Source organism: Amblyomma americanum, chromosome 11 (assembly GCF_052857255.1).
Source record: "Amblyomma americanum isolate KBUSLIRL-KWMA chromosome 11, ASM5285725v1, whole genome shotgun sequence".
In the NCBI taxonomy this organism is placed as follows: Eukaryota; Metazoa; Arthropoda; class Arachnida; order Ixodida; family Ixodidae; genus Amblyomma; species Amblyomma americanum.
Window position 1 is genome coordinate 109831210 of NC_135507.1, and position 20831 is coordinate 109852040.

The following is a 20831-nucleotide window of genomic DNA, read 5'->3' on the forward strand; positions in this document are numbered from 1 at the left end:
AGAATTTGATTCCTTCCTTCTATAAAAAAATGTTATTTGTTCTGTTGTAACTGTGCAATACACGACAGAGCATGAAGTTGGGCTAGTGCACCTTGTCAGATAGGGAGATCTAAAGAGCTAGCTTCCATGACTCTTTCAATGCTGTTGTAAACCTTCGCCTGCGTGTCTTTGTGGATGTGTATGTGGTTGAAACGCTTCCATTTAAATGCTCAGCTTGCAATAAGCCGTCAGTTGTTAGTAGTACTCGTGTTGTCCCTCTTGTTCTCGACCGATTCTTTGCGCTGATTCACAGTCATGCATTACACGCATCTTCAAGGAAGACAATTGTAGCAAATAAAGATTCCTTATGGAGGTTCTTGCGCTTTAAATCAAGCATATTACCACTGCCTGAAATTTGAAAAAATGGTCCATTAGGGGGTTAATACTAGGGACTGCACAATGTGCCCAGGAGGGCCAACAAGCCATGTAGCTGCACAATCAATAAAGTTACTTAGATGCTTGCTTTGGTTCCAGTCATTTCATGCAGCACAGCAAACAGTAAAAATACGACAGTCATCAATGCATTCCTCCATGCTCGGAGCAGATGGCTGCAGGCACGGTCATCAAAGCAAGTCGTCGAGTAGCTTCGACACCTGGTACGGCAGTGGTCGCAACGCAGAGCGCAGCAGGCTGCCTGCAGAGCTTTCGACTTGGCCAGCCTCGTCTTTCGAGCTCCACACGGGATCCTCGTCGCTCGGTGCACCGACAAGGGCCGAAACATCCAAACCAGGAACGCGAACGTTGGCGCGCACCGTCTGCGGCTTCAGGTAACGCACCAGGTCGCGCACTTCTGCCAAAGAGGCGTGCGTCGCGTAGCACAGTCGGTACAAGTCATCGCCCACTCTCTCCATCAAAAGACTTGGCGCGACGCGGTGTGCGAACCACATGGCCGACGGCTTGACCGTCACGCAATTCTCTCCCAGGTCGCAGCAGCAGTCCGCGTGGATCGGTGTCTGCCGGGCCTCCGTCGTGAGAGCGTGAAGCACGTCGGCGACGCCCGCGTAGCGCGACAGCTGGCTCTTGGTGACGTGCACCTTGACGCCGAAGGCCAGGCTCAGCGACTGCAGCAGCGTCTCGTAGCCCAGCTGCGCGCCGGGCAGGGCGAGTCGCAGCCGGCCGCCGGCCCTGAACCTCGGCTCGAAGAAGGCCACCAGGGCCGCCTCGCTGTCCGCGCGGGTCGGAACGTACGCCGCATCCGGGTGGCAAAGCGTCGTGTCCACGTACGCTGCCCTGATGGGCTTCACGCTGCCGCCGCAGTGGAGCGGCGCCAAGGTGGGCGCGTGGCCAACGTCGAATCGGAAGTCGCCGGTGTAGAGGACGTTTCCGCGTCGGCCCTCGAAAAGGAACATCGCCGAGCCGGCGCAGTGGTCGGCAGCAATAGCCGTGACGACGAGGTCGTAGCCACTGGCGCCGTCCTCCGCCGCGCACGGCACGAGCAGCGTCCGGGGCGAACTGAGCGGCAGCGCCGACAGGTGCCGGCGCAGCCAGGCGTACTTGGGTTCGTTGAGCAGAAGTCGACAGGACACCTCGGACGCGTACAGCTTCAGGTCGTGCCTGCTGCGAAGCAGATTCCTGAAGGCCTTGCCACTGAGGCCCTGCATGTGGTCCCGGTGGCAGTGGGAGAGAAAAAAGGCGGTCGAGTTGACGTTGCCGCCGTCAAAGCGATCGATGGACACTCGCTCGTACTCCGCCACCGTGCCGCGAAAGGTACTCATGTCAGCTGCCTGCTCGCCAAGAAGAGGTTGCACAAGTCACTGCCATCGACACAGAAGACAAGTCTGAGCGTGCCCCAGAGCGCACACGAAGGAAGAGCCACAATATATGCGGCAAGTGCACTTCATCCACCGTGAAAGTGAAAATGCCGGGAAGACAGCAAGGCGCACTTGGCTTGGCTTAAAACATGACTGCGATCGCAGAAATAATAATAATTGGTTTTTGGGGAAAGGAAATGGCGCAGTATCTGTCTCACATATCGGCCAAGTTATACCGTCAATGGGGGATAAATTTAAGAATAGGTGGAAGCCTACACCACGCAGCCGACTTTGCAGTCACCATTTTACCGAATTATGCTTAGACCGAATAACCGGAGGCAGGGCGAGGCCACTACCTGCTGACGTGCCGACGGTGCTCTGCTGTTTCACATTAGCGCATCCAAAATGTATATGCTTTTTTCACGGTGTGTATCAAGTACAGTTGCGTACTGTAGCAAATTATGCCGTAATGGGGTTTTATTCGTGTTGCTTGGTGCAGTTGACTTGTTGTTGTTGTTAGCCTATCAAAAGATGGCACATACCCACACTGGGGGATCGGCCAAGAATCGGGTGGCTATTCACCTGAACGCAGTTAACAAAAAGGAAAAGCACGTGAGAGCATAACACCGGTGAATTTTTCGTCATGAACAGAAAAGGGATGAGTGTTCTGATTTTAAAATTTTAAGAATAATAATAGAGTGATTAAATATGATTTAGTCAAAATGTAATAATTGATAGAAAAGAAAAGGTTGAAACACTTAGCAAGGCAGTCGGTGAGATTCATCAGGAAATTTTGAACAGCGGTGCAAACAGATCTGTGGCTGAACCCAAATGTGGTGGCGCCAAATGATAGCAAGAGCGGGCTGCTCAAACTAAGGCCAAGATGCTGCAAGGGCTCCTCCAGCAACCTTTTTCTCAGAGAGTTGAATCGGCGACAATACAGCCAAAAATGTTCAATAGATTCTGGCTCACGGCAAAATGCACAAAGGGGAGAGAGCGCCAAACCCGACTTGTGTAAATAGAAATTTAGAGGGGGGATGCGGCAGCGTAGCCTCGTCAGTGATACCTCAAGCTGCCGAGAGCAACAAATTTTCCTGTTCCAATAATATTTAAGGTGCTCATAATCCGCCGATGTTAAAAGTGATGTGTCTTGCGTGCTTAAAAACGCACGTCGCCGAAATCTAGATGCTGTAATGTAGGCTGTAGCCGGGATGATTGGCAACAGGGGGCCGCTGAGGGAAGCCTTTGCGAGATTATCAGCAATCTCATTTACTGTCACACTGCTGTGGCCGGGAACCCATACTAAATGAACAAGGCTCAAATGCGGAGGAAGTAGGGATAAGAAAGTTGATAAAATGGGACCGTCAACCTGTGCAGCGAGGGACGAACACAAAGATAAAGAATCAGTAATTACTGAAACTGCTGTAATAGAGGGGTCTAGCTTGCGTAGAGCAAGTACAACTGCTAGAAACTCTGCTTGAAAAATAGGGGTGAAATCTGGAAGGCGCAGAGAAAAGGACCAGTCTAAATGGGAGCAAAATATTCCCACACCTGCTTTTTCATTGCATTGCGATGCATCAGTGGCTATTGCTATATCGGTTGGTAGGGTCCTCAGATCTTCTGGAAGGCCATTTAGAATACTCGGTGGCAAAAGTTTTGCATTTTTTGGGAATATGTCGTCGAAAACAATGTGTATAGTGGGCCCATTCCGAAGCGCAGGAAGGATATCATAAATGTTTACATCTAAAGGCTGAAGTAATCTTTGCACAAACACTACCTGAGGGGAATTGAAACGAGACCAGGGGACACCAAAAAAGGAGGTCGGCTGAGAACAGAAAATGTTTTGGGAACGGTGGAAATGGGATTCATAGATCCTGAGGTAAGTTTGCACAGCTAAAAATTGAAGTCGTGATAAGAGAGACGGAATGCGGGCTTCAAGGTACAGCACATTGATAGCCACAAATTTTGGAAGGCCGAGGCACATGCGAAGTGCTTCCCTCTCTAAAAGGACGAGAGGGCGAAGTTTATATGTAGCCGAGCCTGAAAACAACACTGATCCAAATTCTAAGATTGGCCTGACATACATTATGTAGATAGTCCAAGGTTCGACGGAACACCGTCTGGTCAGGGCGAAGCATGATTTATTCACAAATGAAAATTGGGTCACTGACCAAGTCGAAAGATGAAAAATGACGTTTCGGGTCCCATACGGGGCCCTTGTTCACAATGAGGCTGTCACAGAAGGAATGGTTATATACGCTTCAGAATCTTCTGCAATCTTTTCACGTAGATAGGATGTAGCGTGCCCTGATTCTTGTTTAGCGTGTTGGCCGTTGTCTGGATGATTAGGGATTCTAGATGAAGTCTTGCAGATAGGTTTCTTTCCGTCGCCAAGATTTCCACCTCATCCCAGCCAATCTCGTGGCCAGTGGACAGCACGTGCTCTGCAACTGCATTTTTTGCTGCGCGCTTGTTTCTGACGTCGCCCTGGTGCTCCTTCATGCGCCGCTGGAAGTTCCCGGTTTCCCCAATGTAGATGGAGGGGCAGTCGCTGCAAGGGATCCTATAAACAACGCCAGGGAACTTGGCACGTGGTAGCGGGTCCTTCACGTTGACCACATCGGCTCGCAGTTTGCTAGTTGGCACGTGTGCAATGTGCACTTCGTGTTTACAGAAAATCCTAGAAAGGGCCTCGCTGATCTGACGCACGTAGGGAATCGCAGCACGTTTTATCTTTTTTGTCAGCTGTTGTGGTCCTCGTGTGTAGGTGGCTTTCTTGGTGACTTTGCTGGTAAAATTTCTAGGGTAGCCGTTTCGCTCAAGATCGTGCTGTATAAGCTTCATCTCGTTGCCAAGGCTGACCGGGTCGGAACAGATGTTTTTAGCACGGTTGACAAGTGACGCAACCACTGAACGCTTGTGAGCCGTAGGATGAGCGGAATCAAAATCCAGGTATCTCCCCGTGTGCGTTGCTTTTCGGAAGACGCTGAAGGCTAACCGATGCGCATCACGTTTGACGAGCACATCCAAGAACGGGATCATGCCGTTCGCTTCCTCTTCCAAAGTGAAATTTATGGATGGCTCTACGGCATTCAGGTGTTCAAGGAAGCTGTGAATGTGCTGCTTGTTTAAAATGCAAAAGCAGTCATCAACATACCTCAGAAACACCTTTGGACGATGTGTGAACGAGTTCAGGGCTTTCTGTTCAATGGACTCCATTGTCAGGTTGGCAGCCGTGACTGAAATGGACGCTCCCATTGCGGTTCCGAAGATCTGCTTGTACACTGTGCCGTTGTAAGAAAAATACGTATTGGCTAAGCAGAAATGAAGCAATTCGCTGATCTCGCTGAGGTTCAACGGCGTGCGATCGGGAAATGAGGGGTCGCTTTTTATGAGCTCCTTGCAGGTTTCCACAGCAAGATCGACCGGGACACTTGTGAACAGGGAACATACATCAAAGGACACGAGCACATCGCTTTCTTCGAGGACGAGGTCGCGGCCGGCTGGGCACCCCAGTTCGCAGAAGGGTCAGGTGGGGGACGAGGCTCGTCGATCGTACAGTGCTGTAGTGCAGCGAGCATTGAGTGAGAAAAATGAGAACGAAATGAAAAAGGTTAAAGCGGGCATGGAAACTCGCGACAATAGCGTACAGCGGCAGGAGAGTCAGCTAGAGCGATCCGGAGGCCAACAGATGGAATTAGGAAGCGAACGTTTGGGGCGCAGGAGAGTTCTGGTGGTCGGGGACTCGAATGTAGCGAGGGTTGAGGGAGGCGTTCTGACGGCAGTGAAGGCAGACAGGCGGGTGCAGGTGGAGGCTCAGTCGGGAAAGTGCATGGTGGATGCAATGGCCAGAGCCCGGGAGGTGGTGGTGGGCAGCATGGATGGCGAACACCTTGTGGTCATCCATGCTGGTCTCAATGATGTACTGCAGGGGAGGAGCCAGAATCTTGAGACGCAGTTGGAGGTGGGGATGCATAGGCTAAGAGAGGCCTCTGAGAGTGTGCATGTGACCATATGCACAATCCCAGAGGTCCAGAGGCAGGCTCGCGAAACGGAAAGGAGGGTCGTGGAGACTAATCGGGTAATTAGGCTATTGAGTCGACGACTAAGATACGAGGTGATGGAGGTCAACAGGGAAGTGTACGAGGTTAGGCCCCACCCTTTTGCACAGGATGGCATCCACTATGGTGGTGCCACTGGCAAGAAGGTGGGTAGTAGGATAGGTCGCCAGGCAATAGCTTTTTTGGGGGGACCCAGTGCTCTGAAGGAACCAGTGTAGAGGAGGAAGAATTAAGATCAAACGGACAATGGAACCATAGGGGAAGAAAGAGACGCAAGCGCCAGGGCCAAGTTAATTCAGATACAGGTTTCATTAACATGCAAGGTGGCAGGAATAGACTGAAATGGGAGGAAATAGAAGAACAGTTAAGACAGGAGGAATTAATGGTATATGGTTTAGTGGAAACACATCTTAGAGACATGGAGCAACCACCCTGTAACCCAGACTACGCATGGGAATATTGCAATAGAACAGAGGGCAGCAGAAAGGGAGGTGGAATTGGGGCATTCATTCATAAAAGTATGAATTTTCAAAGGGTTAGATTGGGATGCAGGGAACATTTATGGCTAAAAGGAACAGTGGCAGGCAAGCAAACACTCCTTGGCTTTGTATACCTGTGGACAGGGGTTAATGCCAAAGAGGAAAACAGGAAAATGTTAGAATGTATTGCAAGCGACATTGATGAGCTAGGAGGACAGGGCGAGATAATTATATTAGGCGACATGAATGCACACATAGAAGACCTGGATGGGTACACGGATCCGACAGGAAGCATGCTGCAGGACATGTGTGACAGGCATGATTTAGTTGTATGCAACAGCACCGAGAAGTGTGAAGGGCTCATAACATGGGAGGCGGGGAGTCTGCACTCGACGATAGATTATGCACTAATGTCACAGAGGATGTATAACAGATTAGGGGTAATGAGCATAGATGAAGATGGTTCCAGAAGTCTAGGTAGTGACCACAAGCGTATCAAGTTGAGCTTCAGAAGAAAAAAGCAATGTAGGACTGAATCAAGATAAACAATCAGGGGGAAATTTTTACTCAGAAAAGCAATTGGAAGTAGCAGCCAAACAAATCGAGAAAGTAATTTTTGAGGATAGTGAAACAGAATGGACTTATACCAAATTAACTCGATTACTGGAGCTTGAGCTAGCTAAGGTGCGAGTAAAGCTAAAAGGGAAAAGATGCAAACCCAAGAGTTGGTGGGATGAGGAGGTCAAGAGGGCAATAGAAAAGCGCAAGGAAGCATCCAGGGAACACAGATATTCCAAGAAGGGGGGGGAACCAAAACCTGAAGTAGACAGAAAATGGGATACCTTCATAAAGTGTAGAAGGGACGCATCCTATTTGATTAATGAGAAAATTAGAAGAAAGGGTGCCCAATGGATGTCAAATGTAAATAAAAAGGATAGAAAAGCAGCCCAAAAATTCTGGAAACATCTAAATGCAATGAGTAATAAAACTAGGCTAGAACAAAGGTTTATTGTTACAGATGAGGGTATTCGACTAGAAGGGGATGAAGCAATAAAACACATAGGAACAAGGATGACGGAAAAATTTTCAGCAAAGCACGTGGTACATAATTTAGCGAAGGATTATAGACCGGTTACAGCAATAGCTTCACTTGAGCAAGGAGAGTGGGAAAGGGCAGGGAAGAAGGTTCCTAGTGGCACATCAACAGGACCAGATGGTATCCCGATTATGTTGATAAAGAAGTTAGGACCAAAATCCAAGCAAACATTAATACAGGTAGTGAACAAAATGATAGTGGATGAGAAAGTTCCCGATGAATGGCGATTAAGTAGAATGAACATGATATATAAGGGAAAGGGGGACAAAGCAGACGTAACTATCGCCCCATAACAGTGACATCTGTGGTTTACAGGGTGGTGATGCAAATTATAAAGGATAGACTGCAGGCTTGGGTGGAGAACGAGGGGGTGTTAGGGGAACTACAGAATGGGTTTCGGAAACAAAGGAGGTTGGAGGACAATCTATTTTCATTGACACAGTGTATAGAAATTGCGGAAAAGGAACATAGGCCCTTATTGCTAGCATTTCTAGATATTGGGGGAGCCTATGACAACGTTACTCAGGAGCATTTGTGGGACATATTGGGCACATTGGATGTGGAAAATGGAGTAATTAATCTTTTAAAAGATATATATAGAACAGAGTGCTCATAAAATGGGAAAAAATGTATCAGGGCCTGTAGAGATACAGCGGGGGCTTAGACAAGGATGTCCTCTGTCCCCTTTGTTGTTCATGTTGGACCTGCAAGGTTTGGAGGCCAAGCTAGAGGGGAGCGGACTAGGTTTCAACCTATCTTTTTTCAAGCAAGGGGAATTGATTAAACAGACATTACCGGGACTAATATATGCGGACGATATAGTGATAATGGCTGACAACAAGGAAGACCTGCAGAAGTTGTTAGACATATGCAGTACAGAGGGAGATAGATTAGGCTTCAAGTATAGTAAGGAAAAATCTGCAGTCATGACATTTAATGAAGAGGGCGGCGAGCATAGAATACAGGAGTTCGTGCTAAAAGTAGTGAATGAGTACAAGTATCTTGGGGTGTGGATAAATAACAGTGTTGAGTATCTGACAGAGCATGCAAAATATGTAATGAATAAAGCTAGTAGGAATGCAGCTGTCATGAAAAATAGGGCACTGTGGAATTACAATAGGTATGAGGTGGTAAGAGGGATCTGGAAAGGGGTGATGGTCCCTAGCCTGACCTTCGGGAATGCGGTCCTGTGTATGAGGCCAGATGTTCAAGCAAGGCTGGAAATTAGGCAACGGGGAGTAGGGAGGTTAGCTTTGGGAGCACATGGCAATACACCAAATCAGGGGGTACAGGGTGATATGGGATGGGCGTCTTTCGAGAGCAGAGAGGCTAGCAGTAAGATAGCATTTGAGGAACGATTGAGAAGGATGGAGGAAAAGCGGTGGGCTAGGAAAGTTTTCAGATACCTGTATATAAAGAATGTTGACACAAAATGGAGAAAGCGAACTAGAAAATTGACAAGCAAATATCTGGACAGTAGTAAAGGGGCAAATCAGCAATTATCGGTTAAGAAAAAGGTTAAAGGAACAGAGAGAGCTTTGTGGAAAACAGGGATGCTGACGAAATCGGCACTAGAAACATACCGGACCTTTAAACAGGAAATTGTCAAAGAAAATATCTATGATAATTGTAGGGGAAGTTCTTTGTTGTTTGAGGCCAGGACTGGAGTTTTGCGGACTAAGACGTATAGAGTCAGGTACCAGGAGATAGACACTTTGTGCATTGCGTGCGGAGAGGAGGAGGAAACGGCTGAACACTTGATACTTTTCTGTAAAGGGCTTCACCCTACAGTGGAAGGCAGCGGGGCTGACTTACCCAAGGCATTGGGGTTTAGGGATAGTGAAGGGAAAGTGGATTTTAAGAGGTTAGAAGTAACCAAGCGAAGGTTATCTGATTGGTGGCTAAAAGCAAGACAGGAGTAAAATTTCACAAGACATGGCTAGGTGGCTTGAGCCACCGCCCGATGTAAAGGGTTCAGCCGTATCCATCCATCCATCCATGATTCTCTCGATGCAGCTGAGAACGTGGTTGGGAGCTCCAGCGACTACGTCCGAAGCTAAGTGCTTTTGGTATTTACACTTGTATACATGCTGTCGGGCAGTAGTTTTAGACCGAGTTAAGGGTAGGGAGGCCAGCGGAGGTGTGTGAGAATAATTTTTGGCGGGTTTTTACGTTGCGCAGGGTCGAGGGCTATCGGCCTAGGAATTTTGGCGGGCTTTCACAAGGCGTAGTCGGCCGGACGATGGGTCGGCAAGCTAGGAAAGTTAAGGTGGACGAGGACGGGGAGTTAGTACAGTGCCAGGAGTGCGACCGTTGGTGTTACTTAGATGAGACTGGGTTCGGGAGCTTAGCCGAGGCGGATGAGGCTAGCTTCGTGTGTAAGATGTGTAAGCGGTTTGTGGACGCCGTTCATGCGTTAAAAGGGGAATGGGAAGCTGGGTTTAATGCACTTAATGCGGTCCGGCAGGTCGAACGAGAGGCACGGATTAAGCTGGAAGCTCAGGTCGCCGATTTGATTAAAAAGGAGGAGAATAATGCCGCCCTGTTGAAGCGAATTGTGGGCGAGATTAAAGAAGAGCGGGAAAAGCGGACCCAGCTAGAAAAACAGGTTGAAGCGCTCAGGTCGCGGCCGGCTGGGCACCCCAGTTCGGAGAAGTGTCAGGTGGGGGACGAAGCTCGTCGATCGTACAGTGCTGTAGCGCAGCGAGCATTGAGGGAGAGAAATCAGAACGAAATGAAAAAGGTTAAAGCGGGCATGGAAACTCGCGACAATAGCGTACAGCGGCAGCAGAGTCAGCTAGAGCGATTCGGAGGCCAACAGATGGAATTAGGAAACGAACGTTTGGGGCGCAGGAGAGTTCTGGTGGTCGGGGACTCGAATGTAGCGAGGGTTGAGGGAGGCGTTCTGACGGCAGTGAAGGCAGACAGGCGGGTGCAGGTGGAGGCTCAGTCGGGAAAGTGCATGGTGGATGCAATGGCTAGAGCCCGGGAGGTGGTGGTGGGCAGCATGAATGGCGAACACCTTGTGGTCATCCATGCTGGTCTCAATGATGTACTGCAGGGGAGGAGCCAGAATCTTGAGACGCAGTTGGAGGTGGGGATGCGTAGGCTTAGAGAGGCCTCTGAGAGTGTGCATGTGACTATATGCACAATCCCAGAGGTCCAGAGGCAGGCTCTCGAAACGGAAAGGAGGGTCGTGGAGACTAATCGGGTAATTAGGCTATTGAGTTGACGACTAAGATACGAGGTGATGGATGTCAACAGGGAAGTGTACGAGGTTAGGCCCCACCCTTTTGCACTGGATGGCATCCACTACGGTGGTGCCACTGGCAAGAAGGTGGGTAGTAGGATAGGTCGCCAGGCAACAGCTTTTTTGGGGGGACCCAGAGCTCTGAAGGAACCAGTGTAGAGAAGGAAGAATTAAGATCAAACGGACAATGGAACCATAGGGGAAGAATGAGACGCAAGCGCCAGGGCCAAGTTAATTCAGATATAGGTTTCATTAACATGCAAGGTGGCAGGAATAGACTAAAATGGGAGGAAATAGAAGAACAGTTAAGACAGGAGGAATTAATGGTATATGGTTTAGTGGAAACACATCTTAGAGACATGGAGCAACCACCCTGTAACCCAGACTACGCATGGGAATATTGCAATAGAACAGAGGGCAGCAGAAAGGGAGGTGGAATTGGGGCATTCATTCATAAAAGTATGAATTTTCAAAGGGTTAGACTGGGATGCAGGGAACATTTATGGCTAAAAGGAACAGTGGCAGGCCTTGTATACCTGTGGACAGGGGTTAATGCCAAAGAGGAAAACAGGAAAATGTTAGAATGTATTGCAAGCGACATTGATGAGCTAGGAGGACAGGGCGAGATAACTATATTAGGCGACATGAATGCACACATAGAAGACCTGGATGGGTACACGGATTCGACAGGAAGCACGCTGCAGGACATGTGTGACAGGCATGATTTAGTTGTATGCAACAGCACCGAGAAGTGTGAAGGGCTCATAACATGGGAGGCGGGGAGTCTGCACTCGACGATAGATTATGCACTAATGTCACAGAGGATGTATAATAGATTAGGGGTAATGAGCATAGATGAAGATGGTTCCAGAAGTCTAGGTAGTGACCACAAGCGTATCAAGTTGAGCTTCAGAAGAAAAGCAATGTAGGACTGAAGCAAGATGAACAATAAGGGGGAAATTTTTACTCAGAAAAGCAATTGGAAGCAGCAGCCAAACAAATCGAGAAAGTAATTTTTGAGGATAGTGAAACAGAATGGACTTATACCAAATTAACTCGATTACTGGAGCTAGAGCTAGCTAAGGTGCGAGTAAAGCTAAAAGGGAAAAGATGCAAACCCAAGAGTTGGTGGGATGAGGAGGTCAAGAGGGCAATAGAAAAGCGCCAGGAAGCATCCAGGGAACACAGATATTCCAAGAAGAGGGGGGAACCAAAACCTGAAGTAGACAGAAAATGGGATACCTTCATAAAGTGTAGAAGGGACGCATCCTATTTGATTAATGAGAAAATTAGAAGAAAGGGTGCCCAATGGATGTCAAAAGTAAATAAAAAGGATAGAAAAGCAGCCCAAAAATTCTGGAAACATCTAAATGCAATAAGTAATAAAACTGGGCTAGAACAAAGGTTTATTGTTACAGATGAGGGTATTCGACTAGAAGGGGATGAAGCAATAAAACACATAGGAACAAGGATGACGGAAAAATTTTCAGCAAAGCACGTGGTACATAATTTAGCGAAGGATTATAGACCGGTTACAGCAATAGCTTCACTTGAGCAAGGAGAGTGGGAAAGGGCAGGGAAGAAGGTTCCTAGTGGCACATCAACAGGACCAGATGGTATCCCGATTATGTTGATAAAGAAGTTAGGACCAAAATCCAAGCAAACATTAATACAGGTAGTGAACAAAATGATAGTGGATGAGAAAGTCCCCGATGAATGGCGATTAAGTAGAATGAACATGATATATAAGGGAAAGGGGGACAAAGCAGACGTAAGTAACTATCGCCGCATAACAGTGACATCTGTAGTTTACAGGGTGGTGATGCAAATTATAAAAGATAGACTGCAGGCTTGGGTGTAGAACGAGAGGGTGTTAGGGGAACTACAGAATGGGTTCTGGAAACAAAGGAGGTTGGAGGACAATCTATTTTCATTGACACAGTGTATAGAAATTGCGGAAAAGGAACATAGGCCCTTATTGCTAGCATTTCTGGATATTAGGGGAGCCTATGACAACGTTACTCAGGAGCATTTGTGGGACATACTGGGCACATTGGATGTGGAAAATGGAGTAATTAATCTTTTAAAAGATATATATAGAGGTAACAGAGTGCTCATAAAATGGGATAAAAATGTATCGGGGCCTGTAGAGATACAGCGGGGGCTTAGACAAGGATGTCCTCGGTCCCCTTTGTTGTTCATGTTGTACCTGCAAGGGTTGGAGACCAGGCTAGAGGGGAGCGGACTAGGCTTCAACCTATCTTTTTTCAAGCAAGGGGAATTGATTAAACAGACATTACCGGGACTAATATACGCGGACGATATAGTGATAATGGCTGACAACAAGGAAGACCTGCAGAAGTTGTTAGACATATGCAGTACAGAGGGAGATAGATTAGGCTTCAAGTATAGTAAGGAAAAATCTGCAGTCATGATATTTAATGAAGAGGGCGACGAGCATAGAATACAGGAGTTCGTGCTAAAAGTAGTGAATGAGTACAAATATCTTGGGGTGTGGATAAATAACAGTGTTGAGTATCTGACAGAGCATGAAAAATATGTAATGAATAAAGCTAGTAGGAATGCAGCTGTCATGAAAAATAGGGCACTGTGGAATTACAATAGGTATGAGGTGGTAAGAGGGATCTGAAAGGGGTGATGGTTCCTAGCCTGACCTTCGGTAATGCGGTCCTGTGTATGAGGCCAGATGTTCAAGCAAGGCTGGAAATTAGGCAACGGGGAGTAGGGAGGTTAGCTTTGGGAGCACATGGCAATACACCAAATCAGGGGGTACAGGGTGATATGGGATGGGCGTCTTTCGAGAGCAGAGAGGCTAGCAGTAAGATAGCATTTGAGGAACGATTGAGGAAGATGGAGGAAAAGCGGTGGGCTAGGAAAGTTTTCAGATACCTGTATATAAAGAATGTTGACACGAAATGGAGAAAGCGAAATAGAAAATTGACAAGCAAATATCTGGACAGCATTAAGGGGGCAAATCAGCAATTATCGCTTAAGAAAAAGGTTAAAGGAACAGAGAGCGCTTTGTGGAAAACAGGGATGCTGACGAAATCGGCACTGGAAACATACCGGACCTTTAAACAGGAAATTGTCAAAGAAAATATCTATGATAATTGTAGGGGAAGTTCTTTGTTGTTTGAGGGCAGGACTGGAGTTTTGCGGACTAGGACGTATAGAGTCAGGTACCAAAAAATAGACACTTTGTGCATTGCGTGCGGAGAGGAGGAGGAAACGGCTGAACACTTGATACTTTTCTGTAAAGGGCTTCACCCTACAGTGGAAGGCAGCGGGGTTGACTTACCCAAGGCATTGGGGTTTAGGGATAGTGAAGGGAAAGTGGATTTTAAGAGGTTAGACGTAACCGAGCGAAGGTTATCTGATTGGTGGCTAAAAGCAAGACAGGAGTAAAATTTCACAAGACATGGCTAGGTGGCTTGAGCCACCGCCCGATGTAAAGGGTTCAGCCGTATCCATCCATCCTACACCGTCTGCTGTCGCGGGAGTTTCGCTCGCTGCAGTTACGACAGGCTAGTCAGATTTTCAAGCTGGTTTTTCGTGTGATGGTGCTGTTAGTGTTGTGAAAACGTGTTTGTGGTGAAATATGTGAACTTGGTGACTTCAAGCGAGAGGTAAACATGCCATCCTGCTTTGCGTTCGCCTGCACAAATGGCAACAGAAACGCTGCCACCGGTCATTTTTTCAAACTGCCTCGCGATGAAAGCGAATTTAAAAGGTGGGCGCTGATGTTGCATCGCAAGGCCAGGCGGCTCTCTCACACGTCTAAGATATGTGAACGTCATTTTGAGCATGAAGATATTATCAAGGAGTACAAGCACGTTGTGAACGGGCGAGAGGTCCGAATTGCCCGTGGGAACTGGGCGCTAGTGCCCGATGCCGTCTCTCGACTCTTTCCCGGCCTTCCAGACCCATTCTCAAAGCCAAAAAGTGTGAAATGCAGGCGAAAGTCGCCAAAAAACGCGTGCTGTTATGCAGACTGATAAGTGTGAAGATACTTGCAGTGACAGTATGTCCTCCTCAGGCGAGCCTTGCGTAGAGGCAGACTGGCAGTCATCCCGGATGAGCTGATATAGGCTCGTAGCGAACGTCGTTCCCGCGCCGACTAGGGCGCCCCTCACGGCGGCGAGCGCACACTCGGAAGGATACGATCGGCCCGCTGGCGTTCGGAAAGCCTGTTTGGTCTCTGTTTCGCGCGTAGCTGTTGCCTTTTCAGAACAATGCCGAAATACAACACGAATTGCTGCGTCGTGGGCTGCAACAGCACGTACACCAACTCACCAGGAACGAAGTTTTATAGGTTTCCGAGCCGACCGTATGAAATAGAACGGCGTCACCGCTGGATCGCGCTCGTCCGACGGCAGAAGTAAGCTGTTTTATGTTCCGGCGATATGCGAATTGCGTTAACGATGAATGTGTTGCTTTTACAGCGATGACGGCAGCAACTGTAGACCTGCAGTGCATAGCAGGATATGCAGCAAGCATTTCGTCGGTGGTGTGAAATCTAATGAAGAAGGCCACCCTGCTTACCACCCGTCAGTATTTCCCGCTGCATATAAAGCGACGAGTGGGCCTCTGTCAAGCGACCGCTATACGAGGTAGAGCATATATTTTTTGAATTTGCCCTCAGCTTGACGTATTGTGGCTAATGCCACCTCATTTTGTGCATTGACAGTTGATTTGGTTGCGTGATCGCGGTGCTTTAGTGAACCAATATTGTTTGGCTGTGACTACCCCACAAATGCAAAGCGACGAGGTCCTTATTTATTTATTTATTTATTGCCAGAAAAAGAAAGCGCCAGAATCAAAAGATGCAGGAGGAGCGACAGATATTCAGTTATGACAGTCAACAAACAGGGTGTGTCTCAAGCCCCGAACCACAGATTTCAGACTGCCCGCTTTACAGTGACAACGTAGTGGCCTCCGTCGGCGGCCAGTCTGCAGATGACGCACATCGTGTGGATGTAAGCAAAAGTTTACTGCATGTAATTTGTGCTTTTCATTGCATTTAATCTGACTGGTGTGCTAAGCTAATTTTAAAATGCTGGTTTCAGGCCTCAACAATGACTGAAGACGGCAATGTTACTTTCAGCGGGAACTTCACATTTATGTCAGAGTTGTGCGATGGAAATGCTTCATCCTACATAAGTCACAAAGAAGTGTGCAGCACAAGCTTGGGCAGCTCATGCAGTCCAGGCTTTTCGGACAAAAGCACTGGACCAGCGTGCAAAGAGCCTTTCTTCGCGGGGTTCAGATCTCTTCAACACGATGAAAACGCCTTTCATGCGCTGACAGCGATTAATGTTTCATTATTTGCTCTGCTTTTAAGCATACTGCCACCTGCTCCAAGAAAGTTGAATGAGTTGTCCATTGAGAACAAGATTCTGTTATTTCTGATCAAACTGAAACATGGGCTGCCATTTTCTGTTCTCGCTGTTCTCTTTGGCGTCCACAAAACAACGGCCTCTCGCATCTTCAAGGGTCTACTTGTAAACATCCATGCTGCAACAAGGAAATGGTTATACTGGCCATCACAAAGAGCCGTTCTGGCCACATTACCTCCATGCTTCAAAGTACACTATCCAAAATGCAGAGTTGTTATAGATTGCACTGAACTGGAAACTGAAGTGCCTCCAGGAATTGAAAAACAAAACCTGTGGTATTCAGACTACAAAGGAAGGCACACCATCAAGTACCTTGTTGGAATAGCTCCTAACGGCCTTATAACTTTTCTTTCAAAGGGGTTTGGAGGTAGAACTAGTGATACTACGCTAACAGTTGAATCAGGTTTTTTGTCTCTTCTTGAACCAGGCGATCTTGTCTTAGCCGATAAAGGATTTCCAGGCATAAAAACAGGTGTTGGCTCGCAGGATGCAACGTTGGTGATGCCACCTTTTGCTACCAGTCTACAATTCACGGAGTCTGAGGTGGATGCCACATATGAAACTGCCTCCGTGCGCATTCATGTGGAAAGAGTAATTCAGAGGCTGAAAATTTTTGATATCATTACACGCAGGATACCACATGAGCTGACTGGTTATGCTGATGAGATTCTTCATGTACTAGCAGTGCTAACAAACCTGAAGGCGCCCATTTTTTCCAAGCCACCGAAATAATGAGGCTGAAAAGGGAAAAAAATTTATTGCACGTTTTTTATATACACAAGAAGGGCCAAATGACTGCCCTTACTGCGACATATATGAGGCTTTACATGTCACTGTATGAAAAGTGTAGAAATTAAATAAAGCAGTTCTCATTAACAGGCACTGTTTTCTGGTCTCTGTTGGTGATGGGATGGCGACACTTGTAAAAGGATATTGCCTCTACACGAACAATATTAAAATAAGTAAACATCACATGTCTGTACATTCATGCAATGCCCTGAGAAAGTGCTCAAAATAAAGGTTTCGCAGTTTGGGCACAGCAGACGACAGGAACTCATCATTTCTTTTTACATGGATTGTGAGCGAGTCCACTTCTGTGTGTACATAAAAGTAGCAGCGCTGCAAGCCTAGCACATGCAAGCAGATTTGTATTTGTGTGAAGTACGAATGGCTGCGTCTTAAATCCAGAATGTCTTCACCGCACAGGTATTTCAGCAGGGGTCTCTTGGTCAAGCTCTGCTGTCTTCTTGAGAATGGACACTTGATTTCAAGTAGCACTGCGCTGCCGTCTTCATCCCTGAAAGTTAAACTTTCTATTTGGAAGGACAACCCGATAAAAGTGATTACCTGAAAATGCCGTCGGGGGAGCACGCAAGCCACGGCTCTCCAGGACAAACTACCAGGCCGAATTGGGCGACATTCACGTCGTGCTTCTTTTCAAACGCCTTACGGGCTGATGGCTTCTTTAACAGCCCATACTGCACCTGGTAGCCATTGTACGGCACCTCGGTAACAATGCTCTTTGCACGCTCGGAGAGGCTTTTACAGCAGGTCAGAATCCTGTGTGCCTGCAGAAGACAAAAGGCAAGGATAAGACCACGTCTGTCTTAGCGTAATCAGTGTCAGGGTCAGAAAATTGATCAAGCTGCAAGATACTTCTCTGTACCTTTGTAGCAGTAATTCTCGGAAACCTTTCATTAGCCCAAAGACTACGATCAAGCGCCGTCCTAGCTGACAGGTCAGGTACATCTTCAGGCGACACAGCGACGTAGCGTTCATAAATTCGTCGCTCCGGGCCTGACAGCCTTTGTGGGGAGGGGGGGGGGGCATAGCGAGCCAGACACAATAGCAGTTACTACATCTTTGTTTTTAGTTAGGTTCTCTTAGAGAAGAAAAAATACGAATACTTAAGTACTGTACACTAGGATACATACCTCTCTAGGAAGTTAACTCGTTTAAGAAGTATTTTGTTTCCACACTGCATGACAGTAAAGCTGTGGAACTCTTTCTCGATCCTCTCCCATTCAAAAAGCACCAGGGCTTGCGGAGAGCTATGAGGAGGGGTTGTAGCGGGCTCAGCTGGCATACACTCTTCTGCGCTCAACATATCAATTAAGGGGCAGTTGAGGTCACCGAAATATTGTGTGACATGGTTCAGTGGAACCTCCTTTGCACGCACTGAAAAATCGCAACATAAAAAGACTCGAACTTTCAGCAACTTGCGCGAAAATATTTTTCCAGAGTAAACACAGCTGGTAAGTTCCTCACCTTTTTCTTTTTTGGGGACAGCAACGTTAGAGTGCCTCGGGTATGCCTTACGAGACGCCGGTACGCCCCACGATCGTGGATGAGAGGTTTTCGAGTCGCATTTGCCGTCTTGTATGTACAGGGCAACTGCCGCGGCGTGCTTGCACTTCCCTGCGATGCCAGCACGGCAATCGCAGCTCCCCGCGAAGATTCGTCTTCTGCCGTCGATCTGCAAGCATTATGTCATCTATAATTCCATGCTACCACACGGTAAAACGAAGGTACTTACGCTGAGCTTCACGCATCTCGCCGGTGCGTTGATTTTCGTCTGCGGTATGCACCTAGCTGTCACCTCCGAACCTTGCGAGTCGAGCAGTTCCCTCACCTCGTAGACGTGCCCCGCTTCAAATAGAAGTCTTCCTTTCTGCAAATTCTTTCCACGAAAAAAGCTGTCAAGGTCGTGTAGCTCCCGAAACCCGGCTAAAATTAATATCGGCACGTTGTTTGCCGCCATCACTGGGTGTCAAACACGCAGCGCGAGCAGCTGACTGCGGGAGTAATCCTGCCGCATTTGAGCAACTACTCCCCAGATGGCGCCAGAGGTGCGAACGACGGGGCGCCTCCTAGCACTTGCAACTTGCCTATGCCTCTTTCCCGCTCGGCGGAAACCAGTACTACGTCGACTGCATTGACGATTGGAGACCTGGCGACTGCGGCTGTATCATCTACGGACTGGCAACATGAAATTATACAGCACGAAATAACTTGGAAGGTGTGCGCAGCTTTCTACTGCAGAAAGCTAGCGGCAATAATTAAGCCGTCTAGTGATTCCCAAGGCTGTTGTCGTCGAAGAAGATGGTAGCTCCTTCGTGAACGGCTACAAGCTGCACAAGCAGCTGTTCAAAACTGTAGCTTCTGTCACTGACCTTGAAAACATTCTGATGGAAACAGATGGCTTAAATATCTGTGCAGGAGTAAATACAGACCTTGCTGTTCATCACAAACACTGTTATGTTTTTCGAAGCAGCTAATCTGTGCAAGTTGCTTGCGTTTGCGAAGACAGGTGCGCGCGAGGAAGAAAACGGCAGCACCTATAAGGAGGGCCAGAAGCTGCAGAACTTAAAGAGGAAAGCTTGTCCAGCAACTGCCGCGCTGGAAAAAAAAAACAGTGAGGTCGTGGTACTGAAAGCAGCGCTCTCAAAGGTTACTGATCAAGGAATTGAAAGAGCACTGATTGATCTCCCACTTTTGCAGCGCCTGGCGTTCATGACATCATTGAAGCAGCTAAAAATCAGTCAGCATGTGGCATCCGCTACAATGCTGAGTGGTTGTTAAACTGTTTAATGTTGAGGATAGGCAGCCCACGAGCTTATATATGCAGGCTTATTTATGACATGAAGATGATGCCTCTATGAGTCGTCTAACTCAAGTCCTTAAAGGCATACTTTGCAAGTTTGGGTTCAACTACATTTGTTTGGAAGCAATAGAAAAGCAGTTAGGTGGGAGAATGGGTGGTCAGGGATTTGGCACTATGATATTGGATGAAATAAAACTGCGCCAGGCGTACAACTTCAGCAAGTCGACATTGTGGTGGTTTAATCGGGGGATAAATACGTTCTCCCCACTTAATCGCGGCTGACACGGTTCAAAGCCGCCCGGACCCCACCCCGTGATCGCGTACGCTACCGAACGCACTCCGACCACGGCGGGCCTTGCTCTGAGGGAACAAAGTAACGACACACTGGCTGACACAAGCAGGCATTTATTGCTACAGCAACAATAACGCCATCTAGCAACAAGATATGCTAATGAATCGAGGTCGTCCGACTCACCAGCAAGGTTCTGAGCGAATGTTCGCCCACGCTAGGGCAAGGGATACTCCAAAGGCCGGACGGGACGAGATACGGGAGCGAGTCTCCCCGTCGCTTCGTCGCCCCGCTGGCGAGGAGCGGAGCCGCGAACGACACGTCCGCTCGCGCCGACGATCCCAGCCCAAAAAGCCTCATGCCCTCTCCCGCGCGTGGGCAGCAAGCAGTCTCGCGCTGCGACGCTGGCGCCCTCTCTTGCTAATTGATGTAACTGACAAGGGAATGTGTTCCTCTTCGAGTCGAGGCTGCTGCTGCACTGTGCCTCGCGAGAAAGCAAACAGGGGACTGCAGGCCAGGTCCCCACATCTCCCCAACATTAAATAGACCCACGCGCCTGAAGGTACATGCTATGGAGGAGTTTCCTGGTCTTCATGTCCTTGAGGCACGTCTTGCAGCGGAGGTCACGCCGACAGCGTCCACGTAGACTTCCGCGGTGTTCCGAAGGCAGCGTGAAGGTCTCCGCTGGGACGACTCGCATAGCCCGCGGACTACCGTGTCCGCAGGCCCGCGAAGAAAAGGCCGGTTGGAAAACTGCAGGCCAGGATTCTGCAGTAGTCGCCCGGGCAACGGCAGCCGGAGGTGACTGCTGACTCTCGCCACAGCTGCCCCGCATGAATGCGGCG

The 20831-nt window shown here is 48.2% G+C and overlaps 2 protein-coding genes and 1 long non-coding RNA gene across 3 annotated transcripts; 1 reads left to right on the forward strand and 2 right to left on the reverse strand.

Moving 5' to 3' along the window:
• Positions 1–334: 334 nt before the first annotated feature.
• Positions 335–6587, reverse strand: Snm1 (DNA cross-link repair protein snm1). Its single transcript, XM_077643423.1, has one exon. It carries the CDS (start codon positions 1752–1754, stop codon positions 603–605), a length of 1152 nt encoding a protein of 383 aa, XP_077499549.1. The 5' UTR covers positions 1755–6587; the 3' UTR covers positions 335–602.
• An 8260-nt stretch (positions 6588–14847) lies between these two features.
• Positions 14848–16869, forward strand: LOC144109392 (uncharacterized). Its single transcript, XM_077642175.1, has 4 exons — positions 14848–15075; positions 15140–15307; positions 15496–15673; positions 15764–16869. Exons 1-4 carry the CDS (start codon positions 14930–14932, stop codon positions 16823–16825), a joined length of 1554 nt encoding a protein of 517 aa, XP_077498301.1. The 5' UTR covers positions 14848–14929; the 3' UTR covers positions 16826–16869.
• A 347-nt stretch (positions 16870–17216) lies between these two features.
• On the reverse strand, positions 17217–18718 carry LOC144109394 (uncharacterized). The gene is made up of 3 exons (XR_013309577.1): positions 18630–18718; positions 18362–18569; positions 17217–17661 (listed from the first exon to the last, which is right to left on the reverse strand). It is a non-coding gene; the product is annotated as an uncharacterized LOC144109394 (long non-coding RNA).
• Positions 18719–20831: the final 2113 nt, after the last annotated feature.

What these genes read in the sequence shown, in the direction of transcription:
- Snm1 (XM_077643423.1), bottom strand. Translation starts at nt 1,754, where the DNA reads ATGAGTACCTTTCGCGGCACGGTGGCGGAGTACGAGCGAGTGTCCATC.
- LOC144109392 (XM_077642175.1), top strand. Translation starts at nt 14,930, where the DNA reads ATGCCGAAATACAACACGAATTGCTGCGTCGTGGGCTGCAACAGCACG. An exon ending in GCGCTCGTCCGACGGCAGAA is followed by an intron (nt 15,076 to 15,139) that starts GTAAGCTGTTTT and finishes TTGCTTTTACAG; the next exon opens with CGATGACGGCAGCAACTGTA. An exon ending in TCAAGCGACCGCTATACGAG is followed by an intron (nt 15,308 to 15,495) that starts GTAGAGCATATA and finishes ATTTATTGCCAG; the next exon opens with AAAAAGAAAGCGCCAGAATC.